We start from the raw sequence: 24,129 nt of genomic DNA on the forward strand, positions 1-24,129 counted from the left end.
ATCACTCAGGCGATTTCTGTCCGATTCTCCCATACTCTTTGAATTGAATCTGGTCAGTGGCTCTGAATAAAAATTACAAATATATGTACATGCATATTGTATTTTAAATTTCAATTTTTAGGAAGGAAATATTCTATAAAATTTAAAAATTGAACATAATAAATTTAGGAAAAATTATAAAATAAAGCACAAAAGTTGTTTTTAACCCTAATTTTTGGTAATTTATTGGTTTAATTATACTCACCAGCTGAACCTCCCCCTGTTCTACTGTGGATAATCCGCCAAAGTACAAATGGACTTCATTTTCTTCATTATTCATCAATGTGATGAAATTGCATAAACCTGCATATGGCTTTGGCTTAAGAAGGATATAAATCCATGCACAATATATTAAACGGAAATGGCGAGCGGATGTTATTGTACATTTGGGCAACTGTAACGCCACCTTGTGCTATATTTATATTCGAGATGACCTTAATAATCACCTTAATAAGATACATAAATAAAGTAGTTTAGTAACTCTAAATCAGAAGAGACAAAAGAAACCACCATGAAGCATCTACAGATTTTCGTTCTCCTGTTAATAGTTGGGTTGGTTGTTGCACGAAGAGGTAAGATTGCAAGTATAAACGTAGACTTTTACTACATTGAAAATGTAATAATTTAATCTTCTTTGGTCTTTCTAATGTGTAATAAGGAGTTCCATTGATTGTGTTACTTACATCTTTGTGTTTTATTTATTTCTTTTCATTTTTTATTTCTTTTTGATATACATGTATCTGTTTTGTTTTTTGAAAGTCAACTCTTTTGGTTTTATTTTAAACATGTTAAAAATTATTTTAATTTCAAGACTTTCAAATTAATATAAGTAAAGCTATTAACCCAGTTAATGTTGAAAAGCAACATATTGACATATATTTTTATGTCATCTTCAATTTTCAGGTACTGATCATTACCGCTACATTTTTAAAATTTTCATCACCGCTTCATACTCATTACCGCTACAAAAACTATATATTACCGCTACAAAGAGTGTACATTACCGCAACTTGTACAAGTATACATTACCGTCAAAACGTCTTCTTCGTATGCATATACAGATTGATATAAAGGTTAAGCACATGTACAACATATACATGCATTTAATAAAACCTGTTTCCTCTGCTCACCATGGAGAGGTGAAAGTAGAACTTGAGCACGATGTTTTTTTCACTTAAAAAAAAACAATTTCATTAAATGTAGGATTTTAAAACCGAGAATTGTTCTTATACGGAATTTATGTCCATTAATGACTATATTGCATTGTCGCGATTTGTTACAAACTTATCAATAGTAGCCATGACGTTCAGCTGCCGCTAAATAATTGTATTTCAACTACAGACTGAATGAATCATATTGATATATTTACATTGTCAAATTTCTTTGTCCGAAATAAAACTGCAAATGATAAAAACCTAGGTTTCTTTAAAAAGCTATTGGTCCATCGAGAGGCGTGGCTAAAAAAAGGAGTAAGAGAAGTGGGCGGGGCTAGGATCGAGCACGTGAATTTACAGAGTCAAATTAATACAAGGAATAACTGTCATTTTTTTTTGTTTTATGATGATGATCAAGCGATTGACTTGAGTGATGATTTTATGCATAAACGCCTTCAGCGTTTATGCAAATTATCTCGCAAGCCAATCGATTTATCACATCGAAAAAAAAGGAAATAAAAAGACAATTATTCCTTAATAGAACTCAGATCCAAATTGTACGTCACTACATTGTGAGTGAATTATACTGAATAAAACTCATATTACGTGCCAATGCTAGCAAATTCGAATATGTAGCGTTAATGAGTTGTAATCGCCAATAATCTTATTGATAAAATGTAGCGGTAACGATTTGAAAATTTTCGCAATGTAGCGGTAATTCCGACTCCCGTCAATTCTCCGTTAACCCCAATGTACTACATCATCGTGAAGACTATTTTATTTTTGTAGGCCGCCAGAGGAGAGAGGGATCACGAGGGAAAAGGTTTCCAAAACTTCCAAAGTTAATTTGTTCCTCCGAATCAGATTGCCCCAGTTTTGCTACATGTGTTAATATGGAATTAATGGATAAAAGCATCTGTTTGCCTAGTATGATCACAACTCTGTTTTTTATAAAATGAAATAAAATAAAAGATTTATTTTACAAAAATGTTTGGTGATTTATTTTAAATTAATACTGCTAGCATTAAAATTACATTGTAAAATGAGAAGCAAGACATTATCTTTCACAAGCCTAGATAGATTATTCATATTTTGCTTTGAAGAAAAAATGGTGGATATGATGGAAAAAAAAATATCCCAGTTGCCATCTCTGGAAAGTTGTTCTGTCGACAGCGACTGTAACAATGTAGGGAAATGTGAAGAAGTTCAGAACTTAGGAGTACGCATGTGTATGCCAGGTGCGTGAAGATGATACCTAAGAGATACATTAATAACTTCACTCTTGATTTATTTATTACAATTATCCTTCTTGTATTATATAAAGAAGAATACTAATACTTAAAACATTGCTTTATATGTTGCAGCTTTTGTACGTAGGATGCTTCGCAAAAACTCTGCTCACTTGGCAAAGACATGCATCTCTGAGAACGAGTGTGCTGGTTCCTCTAAATGTATGGAGTTTCCAAAATTCGAAAAACATATCTGTTTATTTGGTATGTTTCCTTCTCTAACCGTCATTCACACAAATTAAAAATTAAATTATATTGAAAAAATTCTTAATTTGTTAGCTTTTCCAAAATAATTTACATTAATTTGAACACAATATGATTTATAAATTAAATCTAAATTGAATCTAAAGATATTATAAACATACAGACAAGATGTAAAAGATTGTGTGGTTTTCATTTCAGAAAACGGACTCTTACACAAAATGATGGTAAGCATTCATGATAAGTTTGTAAAGGAGGACAAAGATCAACCCGATAACGATACAATAGAAGGGAAAGAGGAGGGAAAAGAAGACGAAGGACCAGAGGGAGAGAATAATTTAGATAATGATGATGATGATAATAATGATGATATCGATGATGATATGGACGATGCTCCATTTATTAGTGATCCTCAGTTTCTTACCAAGATAGATGACAACGATGAAAAATTTAACAACTTCATCAGAACGTATAGGTCTTACCGCAAAAGGGGATCCTGGAACATGTTTTTCATGGGTGTATTTTCGATGGCAGGAGTTGTGGTCCTCATTTTATTTGCTTTATTATGGTTAGTTATTACTTACATGGTTCCTGCTGTTAACACATTAGTGTTGTCTCTGTAGAATCCGAATGAAATGAATTTAATATAAAAAAAAATCTATTATTCATTATAGGGCTTTGATATTTTCATGATTAGAATATGAATTGTATTTAGTTTTTCAAGATCAATGCTAATATATTTAATGTTTGAATCAATTATCCAGTTGCTTGACGGTCAAAAAGAGAATGGCGAAGAAGAATATCGCTAAAGAGGAATCTGGAGAAGGAGGAAATAACAAACTTCGGAACATGTTCTTGACCAAAATCGGCACAGTTCAAAATCCTTATAGCAAACTTGAGGAAGAGAAGGGCGTAAGGATATGATCACTTGTACAGTGGTCACTTTGATGGGAAGTAACCAATTAAATCAACAATCACTAGGATCAGCACTTGGTGAATGTGGCGATTAGCACCAGAAGCGCATTTTAAGCAGGTCTATAAAAATCACAAGTGAAATTCAATATATATGTTTTTTTTTTTTTTTTTGTTTTTTTTTACAAAAGCAAGTCTTTAGGACTTTAGTCGAATTTAACTCCATCATGGAAAGACATAAATTATTGTAGGACTTTATTAAAATTTAACTCCATCATGGAAAGATATAAATTATTGTAATGACAATGTTTTAATTTTTTGAAAAAAATCACTCCATGAAATAAAATTTTCAAAATACAGTATGTATTAAAGTATTTTTGAAATAAAATGGTTTTAAAAAAGACAAAATTTTTCTGTCTGATGTGAATTCCTTACAAACATCTCTGATGTCTACACTTTTGCTTATCAGATATTTACTTTACCAGGCTTGAGTGTCTGTCCTATGCATGTTTATTGATCAGACCATAACTTATAGGAACAGCTTTATTTTGTTCATAACCGTGTACTCCAAATCTTGAATTTGGATTTACATCATAGGTAAACGTAACTAAGCAATGGAAACAGTCGTGCCTTGACCACATCTTTGAAATGAATGAAAACCTTTGAACAGCTGTTAAATGCTGATTCCCGTATTCGTAGTTTATGTCAATATCTTGTGTAATATCAAATCCCCAAAATCTAGTCATTAAGCAATGACGGATTTTTATAGTCATAGCGAGGTTAGAGTTTAAAATCTTATATATTGCTTATCGTGACATAAAAATGTTTTGATTTTGATTCAATTACATTTCACCAAGAGGAAGGAAGCCATGAGAAACATTTGGTAAATGAGTTAGAAATCTTTTAATGTTAAATACCGGCATTCAAGAGTCATTTGTATTGTTCTGCTTTTTTTATTTCATAATTTTATCCAGTAAAGAAAAATATTAGAGGGAATAGACTGCATTTGTTACATCGATTCTAGAATAATTTTAGTACCTAGTATGTTGCAAAAAACTTTACGATGGTGCTTTTTATCATTATTAGATAAATTAAAAAAGGTATTGTTTTATCTGAAGAAAAGAGTTGACCTTCACAATATATATTCTGGCCATCCCTATACCTTTAGGTTCTTGACATCTTAGATTTGACCTAGAGTCAAGATCACGACACACCTTCAAGTCATTATGATTATGACACGGAAGTTTGCATTCATACTATAGTCTATGTCTTATAATGTTGTGGACTTGACACACCAATTTCAAATAGCTTTGACCTTTGTGAAATGATAATAAGTCAAGACTACAAATCACGTGTGGGACAGTGGCACCAACATAATTAATATTCAAAAATTTTCATTTCAATCTAGAGTTATGTCTCTGATATGATTTCAATGTCTTGTTCAGTGATCATGACCTATGGCCTCGGGTGAAGAGATACTTACAAAGTTTTTTAGGTCATAATGAAGAATACAATGAACTTTGAAAGCATGGTGATAAAAAGTTCAAAAGTATCTAATAGTAATACTGCCTCATTAACATGAGACCCTGACCTTTAAGATAATACCTTGAATGAAAATTGTTGCATACCTTTAGAGCATGGGCAGCATCATATGATTTACCCATTCTAATTAAGTGTTCGAGAAATATGGACCGACACAATTTTGTGACAGATAGGCAGACCGGCGAAAACCAATATGTCTCGCCCCATAAGGTTTTAAGAAACACAATAACACACAGATGTGCTTGGTTTTTCATATGTATAGGAATATTAATTTACTTTAAAATTACAATATGATTTTTCCCTTACTATCTGACAGCCACTTAAAGCTATCAAATTATATAACTATAAATTGCGCATAAGATACATGAGAAAGTAAATAAATTCATTATAAGTCTTTTTGACATCATGGACAACTGCTCCATTAATTAAAATGGAATTCGGAAAATTTCAGATCTTGTGAATCAGCATTTATCAAATTCTATGGTCATTGTACATAATGAACTTTTTTTTGCAGTTGGGTCGTATTTTGACTGGCATATTTCCTAATTGTTAGGCCATTGTTTTTATGCCAATTTTGACTACGGATTATTCCATTTACCTAATCAATGAGGGGCGTGACCAGTCAGCAGGGGATGTTTACTCGCCCGAAGCAGTTGATCCCACCTCTGGTGTTGCTTAAGGTCCGTGCATTTGCCTGTTCACAAATCGTATTGTCTAAAGGATTTATAAGATTGATTACTTTTCGTTTTATTCACCTTTTTATAAAATAAAATAAGAGTTAAACATCTAGAAACAAGATGTGTTTGTGAAACACTGATACGCCAGTATGGCAACTTATAGGAAAGGTTAAACTTTCTCAAATGCAAATCAAATATGTTGGTAGCCAAAGTAAGGTCTTGTCTCGAGGAATAAACCTGTGAAATATGAATGCCCTAGCAGCAACCATTGAATAGATATGGAAAACTCAGAAGGTTAATTTTTTTTTCAAAAGTATGTCAAACATCAAGGTCAAATGGTCAAAAATTAATGGTGCCCAAGAAAAGGCCATCTCCCCAGAAATACACAGGTGAAATATAAAAGCAGAAGTTCCCAATCGTTCAAAAGTTATGGCCAAGGTTAAAGTTTTCCAAAAGTAGGTCAAACTCCAAGGTCAAGGTCAGAGGGTCAAAGTTGTTGGTTTCCAAAAAAAGGTCTTGTCACAAGGATCACACATGTGAAGTATGAAAGTCCTAGCACCAACCGTTCAAAAGTTACGGTCAAGGTTAAAGTTTTCCAAAAGTAGGTAAAACTCTTAGGTCAAGGTCAAAGAGTCAAAGTTGTTGAAATCCATGGTAAGGTCTTGTCACCAGAATTACACATATGAAGTATGAAAGCCCTAGCACCAACCGTTCAAAAGTTATGGCCAAGGTTAAAGTATGGTAAAATTTTGCAAAACTGGGTCAAACTCCAAGGTCAAGGTCAAATACGGTGGTGCCCAAAGAAAGGTCTTGTCACAAGAAATATACATGTGAAATATGAAAGCCAAAGCTCCAACCAATCAAGAGTTATGGGCAAGGTTAAAGTTTTTGCGGACAAACAGACAGACAGACAGACAGACGAACGCACAGGGTAAAAACTATATACCCAAGAATCTTCGCTACGGGGGCATAAAAATCAAACAAAAAGTATATAGTGGAGCCTCGTTGATTCTGACGCCAATAATCCGGATGCTGTTTTTTTTTTGGGGGGGGGGGGATAATTAATATTTCTATCAACCAATTATGATAAGTCTATTTCAGTAACCCGAACGCTTCATTAATCCGGACGATTTGCTTGACAACACAAGTATCCGGGTTAACGAGGCTCTACTGTATGTTCTAAATATAAAAGGTGAAGATAATAAACAGGATCAATCTCACAAATTCAGCAAACAAAACAAGTAGCGAACAGGACAAAAACACAGATCCCAAGGAAAAAACCAGAGGCGAAAACAACTGTGAAACTTTGACATCTAACTACAATCCAAACATGTTTTTAGATTTGTTAATAGGGAAGTATAAAAAAGCTTGATCTAAATAATTCTAATGATTTACTATTAATAATTCTTTGCTCAGCAGTAAGTGTACATTCCTAGATTCATCATTAATGCATCACTAAATGCATCATTCATGGGAGTTTGGTCATCTTAAGTTCATAGTTACATGTATTTGGAAATAGACATGTTTCAAAACTTTAAACTTTAACTCATCTGGAAAGTGTAGGTCAGATTCAGTTTCTTAAACAAATCTGACACTGCGAATCCCTTGATGCATCACCAATGCAAATGTTTCATCATTGGAGTTTAAATTACTTTTCGGAAGTTCTATGGTCGATACAATGACTTTGACATCAAATACAATCTATCATTAAGTCGAATGCTGACTGACGTTTTTTTATACTAATTGTTAGCCCATTTTTGACACACTGAATTATTTACGGATTTTTCCGTTTTTCCCGATCATGACAAGGAGCACGAGGCGCGTGTGACGGGTCGACAGGGAATGCTTACTCCTCCATGGCGGCTGATGTCATCTCTGATGCTTTTAGAGGTTCATGTTTGCTCTGTTCACGATTTGTATTGTTCTGGACTTTGAGATTTATTACTGTTCGTTTTCTCTATATTTTATAGACAAATGAAAATCACTGGAGAATCAACATGTAAAATACTAGTATATGATTCCTTTCAAACTTCCTTGCATAACCTTATTATCGGTTCATCTATCATCTGATTGGACTGTAAAAGAACCTGTTGTTTTGTTAAAAGGTGTTCAGCAAAGTGTCTTCAGTTTCCTCATTACTTTGAGCCAATTAGATGAATACATATTTCATGAAAACAAAATACACAACAGTACGAAGTGTTATATGTAACCCATAAATGGGTAAGCTAAGTGCGACAAGTATATTTAAGGTTATATACAACTGCGATATGTTTGTGCCTATATATGCAATTTATTCCTAAAAAGAATGGGGAAATGCTTCAAGAATACGTTTATAACACTACAACACTAATAGCTAACATTCTGATTAGTTTGAATTCAGTGAACAAAATAAAAAAAAAGAATAGTCTGGGTTCGTTTAATGCATATTTTGTTTTCCCTTTCAAAATTTAATTTGTTCTCAAAAATAACGACTTACGAAGTTGAATATTATGACAAGGAAGGCATTTCCGATGAGAAATCTAGATATCAGGTTATAATTAATTGGATAACTCTTGCACAAAAATGAAAAAAAATTATGAGGTTTATTTTTCACTCCAAATTCTTGATGGGTCGATTGGATGTGTGGCAAATGATACCAGATAAAAGAATCGTTAAGTAACCAGCCAATACTGTGCACACATTCAAAACTTCCTGGTTTTGATAAAAGAACATAGTAAAAAAAGCCCTCTTTACTCAAGGTTTATTCTTTTGATAAATTGCTTTAAAATATGCAGCAGAAAAAAATAATGCATATTTAGGTGAAATTTAAAATTCAAATAAAACTATTAATTTGAAAACCTGATTTTTCTAAAATTTTGGGCAAGTTTAACATTCACCATTGATGAAACCGGTTGAGCATTCATCCATTGAAAGGACCTGTGGGTATTTTGACACGTATCTATATTTTGTCTCTGTATGACTATGAAGACAACGAACAGTAATCAATCTCAAAAGCCCATTGAAATAATACAAATTTGGAGCAGGGCAAATACGGACCTCTAAAAACATCAGAGCTCGGATCAGGTGCAGTGGAGGGGTAAGCATTCCCAGTCGACCGGTCACACCCGTCGTGTGCTCCTTGTCATGATTCAAACGGAAAATTCCGTAGAAAATTCAGTGTGTATATAATGGCCTATTTGTATCAAAAACGTCAGTCAACATTCGACTTAATGATAGATAGTATTTGCTTGCAAGGTCATTGTATTGACCATAGAATTTGCGAAATGTTGATTTCAAACGACAATGTAGAGCATGCTCTTGCGTATTGAATGAACTGAGGGACAAACACCCTATATGCAGGTGATAAGGGTATATTGCTACATGAGTAAGGGAAGTTGACAAAAGAAAAGTTGAAATCATCACGTTTATCATAAAAATTTGTTACTAAGTTACCATTTACGTCCTTTTCTATAAGAGCTACATGGCCCTTATGTTATTCATTTTTTTTCGAATGTACAGATATATATTTCATGTCATCTAAATTTCTCTCAATGAAAGCTTTCATTTTCAGATAAAAATCTTCCAGATTTAATTTTTGAAAACTTTGAAAGCTTAGATAAATTCATTGTTAACCCCTATCAACCGCCTTTTTATCTGCATTTACCATATTTAATGACTTTGAGCTTTTGTGACTCGTTTTTTTTAAATTTTTCTGTGTATATCAAGTACACGCCATTGTGTTAAATATTATTTAAATCTTCAGAAAGACTTTGTATTTCATTCAACTCCTCTTGCTTGCAATGACCCTCTTTCCTTTCATAATGGATATTTACCAATATTTGGAGACACAGTAGACTACAACTTAAAATAAAGATAACGATTTTTTTCCTAGAAGTTTTAAATTTCCTCTTTGTACAATGGTCTTGTACCTACATTCTCAAAATGCTAAGTTGATCAAGAAAAAAAAAGATCGATTTGAATATCTGCACTTACAACTGCTTGAATTTAAATCTCTATTAGGAATTCCTGCTTTTGAATTTTACACAAACATGATAAGTTAATTAACCCGAAAATTCTTTTTTCTAAAAGAGTGTTAGAGTATTAAATGTTTAAAAGTTGTCCGGTCTCAAGAATTCTTGAGACAACTTTGTTGTCGTTGGAAATGGAGGTCATTTGACAGAAGTAATGAAATATGGAGATTAGGAACAGTAAACAAGCTCAAAAGTCCATTGAAACAATAAAATTCGGGATCAGAGTACACAGTACAACAAGTTTTGTTGTTAGCTCAAGTTCACTGGGATACATCGAGTCGACATGAATGGAATCAAATATATGGAATAACGAACAGTATTCAAGCTCAAAAGTCCATTCAAACAATACAAATCGGGAGCAGAGCAAACTCGGACATCTAAAACATAAGAGGTGGAACAGGTGCCATGGAGGAGTGAGCATCCCCTGCCGACCGGTCACACTCGCCGTGTGGTCCTTGTCATGATGGGGAAATAATGGAAAAAGCCGTCGACAATTCAGTGTGTGAATAATGGCCTAACAATTAGTAAGAAAAATGTCAGTCAGCATTTGACTTCATGATAGATTGTATTTGCTGACAAGGTCATTGTATCGGCCATAGAACTTACGAAATGATGACTTTAAACGAGACTGCTGATATGGAAGTAACTATTATTAATTGATTATATGATGTCGATATATCTAAATGTCGAGTAGAAGGCAACAGCAAGATTTGGAATAAATTCCGATGAATATAAAAATAGGTCTTCTAATAAAGGGGCACAATTGTACTCATGGGAATTCCGAGAGATTGTTTAAAGACTTGATCTCCTGAAACTACATGGATATTGTTACACAGAAACTCAAGCATCTTTTTGATATCAATTTCGGAATACTTGTGTGTACAATTTTTTAAATAATTTCGCAAATGACCAATGACAAGGTAAGTAAATTTACGAGTTCCATTTTTATTGAAAAAGCAGCTGTCTATGATGTCAAAAAGCCTTGACTTTGATTTATCATGGGGATTGGTTGTATATACCGTTGAAAAGTCGTAAGTTTTGATGTTATTGATTTTTGGTAAAATTTTGTGATTTCAAATATTCTAAAAGTTCCTTGGAGTTTTTAAGTATCCACATCTGATTTACACTACTTCTCGAACATATTATTGTACAATACTCCTGAAGTTTCTTCTGTTAAAAATTTAGTGAGGAGTGAAGAAAGAGGCTTGGTAGTACATTTACTGGAGCCCGCTATGTATCTTTGTAAGGATTTTTATGCAGTGTAGTAGCGTAGGAATTCATTATAAGTATGAAAATTCAAATTCAATTCAATTGTTGGGAATATTAAAAATATTTAAAACTGACATATAATTTTGAAGTATTCCCTCCTTAGAATGGGAGTTATGGGTATATGTTTGATTACCACCTGCAGAATTAAATCCCAGGTCCTCTAAAATACAATTCAAATAATGAGCCTCACAAACAAAGACAATGTTGTTACCTGCTTTGTCTGCTGGGACCAGTGTATATTGATCGTGTAATCTATCTAATTCTTTTTTTTTTATTTCTGAATTATTGAAGACATAAGTAAGTGAATTCTAGGCTGTTTTTTTTTTCTCGAAATTCTAAGCAAAGACGCCCTTCAACATCATCCATGTTTACATTGGTCGAAAATTTTCGAATCGTTATAAGTTCATAATTCATGGTTTGCAGCATTTTACTGTCGAATGACCGTTAACTCCAACTGTAGATGGCAACGCGTCTGTCGGCTTTGTGATGACCAACCACTGGCGGATCCAGTCTTCTTGAAAAGGGAGGAGGGAGGCTAACAGGCTGTTGGTGTAAGCAAGGTCCTGGCGGTGGCCAAATATCTTTGTTATTAGGTAATACGGTTAACAATACCCATGTCAGACATTTTACTTTTTTAGTTCTAGATCACCCTAATTGGTGTCAACGATCGCTTTCCTTTGTGTGCATTTAAACTTAAGCAAAAATACAATTTTTTATATCTATTTTGCATTTAGTCAAGAATTTCTTTTTGGTATTATGTGTATAAAGCACATTGAATGGTGGTAATTCAATTGCATTTAGTTGAATTCAGTTTTATGTGTTCATGTTCATCGTAAGGAAATGTTTGATAAAGAACTGTTTAAGAAGAGTTAAGCTCCTTATTAATTGTTCAGGTATACTCTGACTTGGTCACAAATGGTTTGTAAACTATTATCATGCTTAATGAAAAAAAAGTTTTTTTAACTTATTCTTTTATTTTAAAAATATTAAGGAAGTCCTTTCTTTTAATGGAAAAATATAATATTTAAATCAGAATTTGAATAATCAGATACTGACAGTGTTAATTTGCAAAATTACTGATAAAAGAAAACGAAAATTAAACTTCTGAACGTTTAGTTATGATAGGGAAAATATTTTGCTTAATTTATATACATTTGCAAAAGAAACAGTATAAATACCTCTACTAAATAATAAACATTGTTACCATATTAATGATAATGAAAGCGTCAGACAAACCTACCATCTTTGCTTATGTAAACACTTAATGTAAAGCGGCTCAAACATAAAAATCTAATCTATGAAAACATTATTTTCGAGAAAAAAAACTTGATCTATGAACCCGAGTAAATAAATTGATTGCCAAAGAAAGCAAGACTACTTGTTCACTCTATAAATATAGACTCGGTAAATTTGAGAATACAGAGATTCAATACCTAACAATGAAGACATTAGACATTTATCTATATAACAAATCTTCTTCACGCACCTGGATTTCAAGATTGGAAAATCCTATCATTCCTATTTGAAGTCTTATGACTATGTCAATTTTGGTTATAGAGTAAAAATGACCCCCCCCCCCCCCCCGCAACCACATTTGACTTTTGAGATCGTCAATGCTAGGAGGAAGGTTTTGCAACAAAAGGTACGTTTTACCTCTACGGAATCTAAGCGTCTCGACTTTTAAAACAGTGCATAGAAATAAAACGATTATGTAATAATATAATGTAATTAATAAAATATAATAATATAATATAGTATGATAATGAAATATAATATAATAATATAATAAAATATAAAATAATACTTGCTGTTTTTGAGGTCAATACGATGATATAGCCATCTACAATATTCACCGAACCCAAAGGGCGAGGTGAATATTGTACTTCGAAGGTGGCTTAATCAACGTTTTGACTGAAAAACAGCAATACCTGTTTTATTGTATGATTTAAAAATTAAATGATACAAGCTCATTAAGCAGTTTATGCAGTCTTACTCGTTTACATTTGCTGAAGTCCTAGCCAAAGGCAATAAGAGAAGCAGGGTTAAATAAACATTACCAGTCGCATTAATTTGATTTTTTAATATTCTATTTTAGTTGCTAAGAAAGAAAGAAATTAATGTCAGGCTCATTTATAGGATCAATTTTGAAAGTAAGGGGGAGGGAGCATTATCAGGGGAAAAAATGACAGCTGAAAAAATATTTGACTAGCCCCGTCGAAAAGAGGAGAATTCTCATAACTTCAAATTTTATTTTGGGATTAGGGGTGGGTTATTAAGGTCCATTAGTGGGGGACCAGCCTTTAAATGAATATTTTTAGTCTAAATTAAAAGTAAAAATTTACGTTCAGAAAAAATGTTTGGGGGAGGTACCCTGCATCCCCCACCCACAACCACCCCTACCCCAAATTATATATTCCCTAATGTTATGTTCACCTGAGTAGAAATCGGTAGCAAGTGAAATTAATTTCCAAAACAGTTTGTATCAATTTGAAATTTACCGATCTATTTTTAGACCATTGCAGAGAAATTCACCTGGAAGGTCACGTGCAGGTGAATATAACGTAGATTTTTTTCTACGATGTTGGATCTCAGCTAATCAGAGAGATAGGAATTATAATATAATATAATATAATATAATATAATATAATTCCCATCTCTCTGATTGGCTGAGATTCAACAATGTTAGAAAAATACTATGTTATATTGACCTGCACGTGATCTTCCAGGTCAATAAAAGGAATTATTTATTCTGCATTGTACCAAAAATAGATAGGGAAATTCCAAATTGATGAAAATAGTTTTGGAAAGTTATTTCACTTGCACCAGACATCCAGTCATATGAACATAACATTAAGGCACATAGATTCTTGGGTGAGGGGTGGGGGGGGGGGGGGTTGCAGGAGGCCTGCCTCTTTCCCCACCTTTAGAGAATGTTAAGTTTTAATTTAAATTTTAAGGATAAAAAATTTCAATGAAAGGCCCCTCCCCTCGAAAAGTTTATGGACCTTCACATCCCACCAAATAAAATTTTTGATTTAGGAGAATTCTTTTCCCTTTTTTTTTTTGGGGGGGGGGGCTAGTCAAAGATTTGTTTACAGGTAAGTTGTCAATTTTTTTTCCTTTTAATGCCCCCTTTTTCAAAATCAATCCTATATATGTGCCTGACATTTATTTTTTCTACATTGCACCTAAACTAGAATTAAATATTCCAAAATAATACATCTGGTTTTATAAGCCCGTTTCTCTCATTATGTTCGGCTAGTACTTCAGTAGATGTGAACAAGTAAGATGGCACGGATTGCTTATTTTCGGTCAATACGATGATTTAGCCACCTTCGAAGTACAATATTCACCTCGCCCTTCGGGCTCGGTGAATATTGTACTCCTCAGGTGTCTATATCATCGTATTGACCTCAAAAACAAGGAATAATTGTATAATATAATATAATAAATATAATATAATATAATATAATATTATATAATATAATAATATGCCCTTCAAAAACTTTTAAAAGTCTAATCCAATTTTCTTCAATTAAAAAAAATAATAAAAGAACAAAACACGATGTTTCATACGAAAATGTTAAACTTTGCTACTTTTGGTCAGGTAGATTAAATATAAGTAATGTGTACATATATTTTTCACTTTACCATACTTTAATTCTAAAAAAAGAAAAGAGATCTAGGAACTCAATATTTCTAACCCTCCTTTCCTCTGAAAAAATATGCTATGCGCCTTCATCCTTATCAAAAGGTAGTTGTAACTTTGAATTCACACAATGAAGTGATTCCTTTTGAAGTCTCTACTTTCCAATACTCGTACTGAAAATGGTAGCATGATGAATCTGGTCATTGATTCTTTATTCTCTATTTCCAATACATTGCATACATATTTTTTCAACATTCAATAACAATTAACAGTAGTGAAGGAGAAACATCAGGAGCACTGTACAACAATAATATAATTGAGAAGTGGCGATAATCAAATGTGGATACTTTAAAATGTCTAATGTCCCTATGTACTAAATTTCAGAATAAATTTAAAAATTCCCAACATTGATTTTCACCAACAGCAAAAACTTTAGATTCAAATGGAATAAAGTTTGAAGCGAGGCCTACTTTTTCAGAAATTAATTTTATGTCTAACCATTATATGAAGAACATCTGACACAATGAATAGGAAAAGCATAATTTATTATCACTACATACAATTAAAAATATGTGGTATATATAAAAATAATACATGTATTTAGTGCCAAACATAACAAATTCATATTATAAACATAAGGAGGCGATGCTTTCAGCTTTTAGAGTCAGAATATGGCATTGTTATGTATGTTTGTGAAAAAGTGCCTCCATCAGTAAGAATTATCTTTCTTATATTTTTGCTTTTTGTAAGGAAAGAATAAACAAAATACTAATATTGTACATGTTAAATTATGCAGGTTTTTAAATACGCAAGAAAAGATGCAAATATTTTAATTTGTACAGGTAAATATATAAAACTATAAAAATGGACGCAAAGGGGAATACAAGTGAATGTTTATGTCAATTTTTTGTTCTGCCAATAGATGTAATAGTATTTAGAAGAAATATTGAAACAGAGGAAACCTGTGGCTAAATATAAGCTTCACCTGATGAAAAATTGAATAATTCTTTTTAAAAGTTATCTCTCTTATTAGAAAGACATCAGACCTTAAAAAGGAACTGGAAAAATTTGAAATCACAACATTTTACAAAAACCATTGGCACCAAAACATTCGACTTTTCAAAACTTAATACATCCATTCCATACAATAAATAACAAACCAGAATTTTCATCATCATCTGCTTCTTCAATAAAAATGGAACACGTAAACTTGTCATTTATCATTTACAAACTTATTGTGTTTAAAAGCATTCTGATTCTAACACAGATACTCCGCGGTTGATATCAAAAAGGTGCTTGAGTTTCTCTTTGATAATATCTATGTGGTTTTTTTGGGTACCAGGTCTTTCAACAATCTGTTGGTATTCACATGGATACTCATTGTGCCGCGTTATAAGCAGACATGTTTTTTGTATTCTTACAAAACAGAATTTATTCAAACCTTCTACATGAAAAGAAATCTCTTGCTGCGGTCTTCAATTCGACATTTCGATGTATCGACGACGCTTTATCAGTTAACAAGGTTCTTTTTTATTCCTAGCGATCGCAGTAGCCTAGAAGTAGTGGTAGTGGTGGTTCAAACCTGAGACTTAAACATAGGTAGTGACTGTTACCTCTCAAATCGCCCGGCACTAGAAGTGAAAGTCACGGGTCTTTCGGATGAGACCTTTAAAACCGATGTCCCTGTCACAGTAGGCGTTGACAATCAATCAATCAATCAATCATTTTCATTCCTACGTTGGTTCGATATATCCCACTGAACTCAAAATAAACGACACCACGGAGTCTGATGCATTTATTTCATATTTAGATACTTTACTAGAGAAGGACATTGATGGCAGACTAACACTCTAACTTTATGATATATGATAAACTTGATCAACTTTTCTATCATCAACTTCCCTTATGTATGTACAGTGTAGTAATATACCATTATCATCTGCATAAGGACTTTATATTTATGTTTGCCAGTTGATTCAAAACGCAAGATCATGTTCTACTTACGAACAATTAATAAAAACGAGGCAGGTTATTGACAAATAAGTTGAAAATACAAGGTATCAACAATTGCTTTTAAATGTTATATTTAAAAAAAATTATAGTCAATACAATGATCTTGTTTGCAAATACAATCTGTCGTTAGTTCAAATGTTGACTGGCGTCTTTCATACATATTCTTAGACCATTATTCGGATTTTCCCGTTCGCCCGATCATGACAAGGGGCACACGGCAGGTATGACCGGTCTTCAGGAGATGCTTACTTTCCATTGCGCCTGATCCCAACTCCATTTTCAGATGCCCGTGTTGGCTCTTTTCACAATATGTATTGATTAATGAACATGGTCAGTGTTCGTTATCTTCACATAAAAATCAAATTCTTTTAGAAATGTAGTTCTTAAACACTTTGAAACTGAATTTGTTTTTTAACTTTTCATGTAACTACGATAATACGTTCAAGTACAGTTAAACTTTATTTCTCTCTTTATCTATCTTGATATAAACATTACAAAAACCTGCAAGTGGCATTGGCTTAAGAAGGATATCACTCCATGCACAATAAATTAATTCCGAAATGATGAGCGGATGTTGTTCTACACTTAGACAATAATATCAACAACCTGTGCTATATTTACAGTCGAGATGTCCTAGAAATCACCTCATTAAGATACATAAATAGTGAATTCAGTAATTTGTAACCAGATGAGACAAGGGAAACCACTAGAGAAACCATCATGAAGTATCTACAGATTTTCGTTATCCTGTTCATTGTTGGGTTGGGTCTGGCCCAAAAAGGTTAGATAAGTATCATTCAAGACTTTAACTACACTGAAAACATATCAACTACATCCGCATCTAGGTCTTTCTGATGGATGTTCATACTGGACAAAGTGATGCTCTTTTCCATAGATTGTATCAGTATCACATATTTAACTTAAAAGTATTAACATTTTTTAACCAATGGCAAAACACTATTTTTCACAAGCCTATAAACCATTTATATTCTGCAGAAGAAATGGAATATGAATTATCCCAGCCGCCATCTCTAGAAAGTTGTTCTGTCGACAGCGACTGTGAAGATGGCGAGAAATGTGTAGAGGATCAAAACTTAGGAGTGCTCGTGTGTGTGCCAGGTGCGTGGTCATGTAAATACTCTTCTTATATGATGTTCCCTTTCACCTTCAAATGCTCGCATTTTAAATCCGTCAATGACCGTCTTGATAGAAATTTTGATACATTGTTTTAAAAATTTTAATTAAGACATTAAACATTTTTAAATGAACAGTCAATAATGGCCTGATTATATTATATTTTCTCAATATTTTGGTGTTCCTAGAATATTGAAAATGCGTATAGTTCCTTCATTGCATTCTACCGCGCAGTGACAAGGATTTGCATGTGTTACTGAATGTAAATTATTTTATTTTAAACATTTAAGATTCATCAAGTCAATTTGGACACGTACAACTTTAAACAAACAAGTATAACACAATTTTTCAAAGTCTGCGGAAATTTAGCCATTGTTGCCATGCGCGCGGCGAAGTTGTTATTTTCAGGGGTTAATCGGTGTGATGTAGAACTTGTTTCCGAACACGTTTTACATCATATTTTGGTTGACGGTGAGGAGCGAAAAATCAAGAATAACGATGGATCTCTTTTCGAAATTATTAGAGATGTATACATATGTAATACTTTAAAATTTACCTCCCAAAAAATCATTCATATTCATATAAACATATCCATATGCACCTATTCGATGAGATGTATTAAAATATGCCCCGGAATTGTTAAAAAAGTAATATGTTTTTCGTACTAGTATATGTTTCCCCTCAACAATTTTTTATTTTCACAATTTAAGCAAAAATACATTGGAACATCAACATTCAAGAGAGAGAGAGAGAGAGAGAGAGAGAGAGAGAGAGAGAGAGAGAGAGAGATTTTTATGTTTTTTTTATTGTTACGAATACTTATATGTAAAATACTCATTGTAGAAGACAATGAGAGAGAGCAACAGAACTGGTTTGGAAGAAAAGTACAGAGGATACGGTTTGTCAGACTCCAGAGGAGGAGGTATGGAAGAAGATTTCAGAGGATTAGGTATTGGAGAAGACTTCAAGGAAGAAGATTTGGAAAAGGATTTCAAAAGTATTAGAGAAATTTTAGGAGGAGAAGGTTTGAGAGAGACCTTCAGAGGAGATGGGCGCAGCACTGATGAAGCTGTATAAAGGACACGAGCCTTACTGAATTAATTTCACCGTGTTTTGTGTATAGGAATAAGATGTTAAACATGAAGATGCCTCATTAAATCTTATTTTTAGAAATTCCGTATAGTTTTGTTATTTTATCGATCGCAATTTTTTGAAAGCTCTTTGCATGCCAGAAAATTGCTTACAGAACGTCAAAGTGTTAAGCTGACCAAGCTGATTCTTTGGAATTACGGATGTTTTTCCCTAGAGCTTTCTACAGATAAAGAAAAACAAATACTTTGTAAAAATTAAATGAAACCATCCATATTAAACATATTATTTTAAGAAGATTTTAAGATTCTGATTGATAGCTTGGTCACTGCTTTCTACTATGTATGCTTGCATAAAACACAAATAAACACAAGGTACAAAATGAATTTTAAAAAACTATAAAAGGACATTCAAAACGTTAATGGAAACCTTAACATGGTAAATATGTGATCCGTTTAAACTTCCTTGCATAACCTAATTATCGATTTATCTTTCACGAGACTAGACTGTAAAAGAACATGTTGTTTTCTGTCATATTAAGTTCAGCAAATCGTCTTTAGTTTCTTTATTACTTTGGGCCAATTGGCTCATCAGAACTATACATATTTTCATGCAAATAATACACACAGATCTACTAATGTATGACCAGGAAGTGGAACTCTAAAACAACACAAGTAAATTAAAGGTTATAAACATATGCATTTTGTATGTGCATGTTTGCAATGTGCTCTTAAAAAGAATGCAAAAATGCATACGATTATTGCATTATTAGCTTATATTTTACTAGAATTTAATGTAAAAGAAAAGAAAAATATAGTATGCTTTTTTCAAGCATTGGTTTTCAACTTTAAAAAAAATTATAAGGGCTGAAAATAAACCACTTAGGAACAAAGAAGTCTTATTGCAAGAAAATAAAGAAGTTAAAGGAAAAAAAATGTTGACAATTTGTACAATGGAACATACTCCTTATTACCTTCCATAGCAGAATGAGAGGTCTGGGTTTCTCTGCAGCAAATGGCACTTAACCAAAAGGTTTTTTTAATGCACGGATTGGATGTGTGGCACATGATACGAGATAAATTATTCGTTACGTAACTATTCAATACCGATATAGAAGCTAGTGTGTATTTAACACTTCCTTATTTTGATAAAGAGACAAGATTGTACAAGTTTTCTTTACTAAAGATTTATATTTTATAACTGTTCAAACATATGCAACAGAAAGAATAATGCACATTTTATATGAAAATGTCGCAGATTCAAGGGTTAATCCCTTATCTCTCTAAAAATTTAGTTTTATATATATATATATATATATATATATATATATATATATATATATATATATATATATATATATATATATATATAGATAGATAGATAGATAGATAGATAGATAGATAGATAGATAGATAGATAGATAGATAGATAGATAGATAGATAAAATTAAAAAAAAGAAAGGCAACACAGGTTAAAACGTTAGCGCTTTCATTATTATCTTCAGACGTTTTACAAATGTATTTGTAAATATTTGTAAAACGTCTGAAAACGTCTGAAGATAATAATGAAAGCGATAACGTTTTAACCTGTGTTGCCTTTCTTTTTTTTTTTAATTTTATCTATATAAAAACCGGACACTGTGAATGTTTCAAGTTTGAATATGTATATATATATATATATATATATATATATATATATATATATATATATATATATATATATATATATATATATATATATATATATATATATAACATTTTTGAAGAAGTTTTCCCATTATATCACAAATATGATATTTTTATCCATATGCCCTGAAAAACTGCTGAATCACGCTGGATATAGTTATATTACACCGGAAACAGTTATGTTGCCCTCCCGAACACCGTTATATTCCCTCGCGTGTAATCATTCTGCATATTAATTAAATCGGGTTCGAAATTCACAGAGGCAGTTGCTAAGCAAACGTAAACAGTTCCGCGAAAATGAAAATGTCTGGAAAACGTCTACGTTTTTTTATGTTCATTTAAATTCAGAGGAACCAGATAGTTTGATTGAGGAGAAAAATTCCGTAAATACAACAAAAATTATAAGCACAAGTGTCAGCGTGCTGAAAACATTCTGCAATGAAACAAGACGGAATATTTCGGAATTGTTTATAGAGGAAGAGAAATCAGCCTTCATAACTTTCAGCCGTTCCCCGTTATCATTTTAACAACAATAGTGTTAATGTTCCTTAGCATTATTATCGAAACTATTGGTACCCACCAATCAACTATTTAAAAAACAATTTGCATGTTTTTTTTCCAGATATTTACACAGGTCCATAGTCTTCAATACATATGTCCGATTTTGTTTTTTTTTTAAATGTTATATACCATATATTACATGACTTCTCGGGTAACAATACCAGAATATTTGCCCCTCGGTAACAGGAAAGCCCTGGAGTGTTATGTCGCCCTCTGCCTTCGGCATCGGGCGACATAACACTCCAGGGCTTTCCTGTCACCTCGGGGGCAAATATTCTGGTATGTTGCCCTCGAAGCCATGTAATATATGTATAATATATATATATATATATATATATATATATATATATATATATATATATATATATATATATATATATATATATATATATATATATATATATATATTCATCGTCATCATTGATACAATGGACTTATAAGCATTTGTCTTATTACACTGTAGTTGGATTTTGATATTTCGGACGAATTATTATTTTTTGTGGTTATCAAGTTCACTACGAAGTGTTAATATGTTTATCCAATATACAGAAAGATTTTGCACTCCCTTCAAGTCACTCTCAATAGTAGCTTCCAATGACTCATTTTCCTTTTCACAATGCGTATTTGCTAATATTGGTAGACATGCTATGCCAATATATAATCAATATTCTTAAGTAATACCCAAATGTTATCAAGATGTTTGAAATACAAGCACCTTGTAGTACTTCTTGAAATAAGTTCAATTTTTTTTTAAATTTTACATTCTTGAAGTGCATATTTAAAAATTGCATGCATTAGATATAAAAATATGTTCATGTTCAGGACAATATAAATGACTGGAAAATCATATACATTTCCTATGTTGTTTGAATGACATGAAAATAAAGGGAAACAATTAAACCTGTCCGAGTACAGGCCAAACCACGTGTGAACATGTATAAATCTTTGATCATCAATCGTATACCTACGCTCTCAGAACGTTTAGATGACAATTTCATTGGTAATTCTTAGACAATTAAGTCAAGTTATATCTCTGCCATTACAGCTACTTAAATTCAATTCTGCTTGCAACAGGAATATCTCTCTATGAATTATAAATGAAATCTTTTTTTAACCTGAAAGATATATGATAATTGATTTCCTTAATTTTAAACAAGAAATAAAACGCAGCATGTGGATAATCATATACAACTGGGGAAATGCTAGGCTTATCTAAACATATACTTCTGCAGAACGTGTCCCAATCAGTTTAACCTATCGCTTTGTTGTGTGTATATATAAACGTAAGTAGTAGCTGGAAATCCAATACCTAGTTTGCAAAATACCTCACTCTTTTTTGTATTATATCACAAATTAATGGTCGTGATATAGCGTTTTCATTCAGTTTGCTGTTTTCAATGTAAAAATACTCGTATATTAAAAATAAGTTGTTTTTTTTTTAACTTTCACTTGTTTGAAACCTACTATTTATTGCAACAAAAGCTGTAAATCATTTCTTAATATTTATAAACATTTCAGAACACAAATATCATGTTGTGCGAGGGTAGTTCAAAAAGATGATGGACATTGGCGTTTTTGTTATTTTGTACGGTCTTAGATATACATATTGTATACCAAACTATTTGTTATAAAATCCAAGTCACAATAGTTTATCTTTGATTATTTTATCTTCAACTTTATTTACAAATATAAATTGTAGATATCTTTATATATTAAAACATAAATAAGTTTTTTTTGTAAAGAGATAAGAAATCTAAAATTAATAAACAGTCCAATTGTTATTTTTATATACACATATGTGTATTTATATATGTGAATAAGCAAAGAACATAATTATCTATCATATTACAAAAAAGTTCTTACGTTTTCTTATAAACACATTATATATCAGTTGCTAATTTTACTTTCATCTTTAAAGAGGACTTTTATTTGTAATGAACATATATGCATAAAACACAACCAAGTCAATTATTTATACCAGGGCAATTGACCATCGACAATAATTTTCATATTGTCGAAAGTCAAGCAGATCAGTCATAAATATTCCCTTATCCCTCTGTTTCCTTAGGTAAATATATTTGTTCAAGTAAAGCCTGACTTGGTGACAAATATAAATAAAAATTATAAGCATGCTCAATAAAAAATGTCAGTATCTTGTTTGAATCCATACTTATTAGCCCAAAATTGAGAACATTTTAAGGAAAAAAAGCTTCATAAATTAGAATTTGAATACCTGTTATTTTAAAATATGAACAGCATTTAGTTTCATAATAACTTATGGAAGAAAATGAAAAATGAGTTTCTGAACGTTAAGTAATGAAAAGGAAACAAATCTAACAAAACTATATACAATGTATATGCTTCCGCAAATCTGCCAAAAAAAAGCATTTTTACATTTTTTTAAAATCACTTCCATAAAATAATGAGCATTTTTACAAATATTTCAACATAAAAATGATAATGGAAGAGCCAGACAAAAACATTACCCTCCTCTATCTACGTTAGCATATAATGTATTTATTACAGCGTAAATAGTTACATGCTCATCTATGAACACATTCTTTTCAAATAGGACGTGAGCTCTTCAACCCTCAATAAATAAATTGATCACAAAAGAAAAACAGGTCACTTCTGCCTATAGATAAAGCGAACACCTTTTGCAATATAGGATAAAGTGAATCCGAAATACATTACAGAGATTCATAATCCACAAAAGAATCCATATATATTTCAATTTTTTTCTCCGCGCTGATTCAGGCATCTGAATTTCAGACAAAAGTGATCCTATTTGTTGATATTGTAAACACTAATATTTAATGTTTTTATAACACCCTCGTGTCTGGTTGAGTTTATAGTAATTATAAAACAGTACACATGTATCCTTATTGAACTTGTTATAAAATCT

At 32.0% G+C, this 24,129-nt stretch overlaps 1 protein-coding gene and 1 long non-coding RNA gene across 2 annotated transcripts; both read left to right on the forward strand.

Annotated features, from left to right (window-relative positions):
* Positions 1-2,301: 2,301 nt before the first annotated feature.
* Positions 2,302-3,607, forward strand: LOC133199323 (uncharacterized). Its single transcript, XM_061335134.1, has 4 exons — positions 2,302-2,431; positions 2,558-2,686; positions 2,885-3,251; positions 3,448-3,607. Exons 1-4 carry the CDS (start codon positions 2,302-2,304, stop codon positions 3,605-3,607), a joined length of 786 nt encoding a protein of 261 aa, XP_061191118.1.
* Positions 3,608-17,757: 14,150 nt separating this feature from the next.
* LOC133199459 (uncharacterized) lies at positions 17,758-19,065 on the forward strand. The gene is made up of 2 exons (XR_009722798.1): positions 17,758-17,874; positions 18,733-19,065. It is a non-coding gene; the product is annotated as an uncharacterized LOC133199459 (long non-coding RNA).
* The last annotated feature ends 5,064 nt before the right edge of the window (positions 19,066-24,129 follow it).

The sequence above is a fragment of the Saccostrea echinata genome, unplaced genomic scaffold, assembly GCF_033153115.1.
Source record: "Saccostrea echinata isolate AGI-Se365-2 ecotype Australia unplaced genomic scaffold, CSIRO_AGI_Sech_v1 ptg000034l, whole genome shotgun sequence".
NCBI classification, from domain to species: domain Eukaryota; kingdom Metazoa; phylum Mollusca; class Bivalvia; order Ostreida; family Ostreidae; genus Saccostrea; species Saccostrea echinata.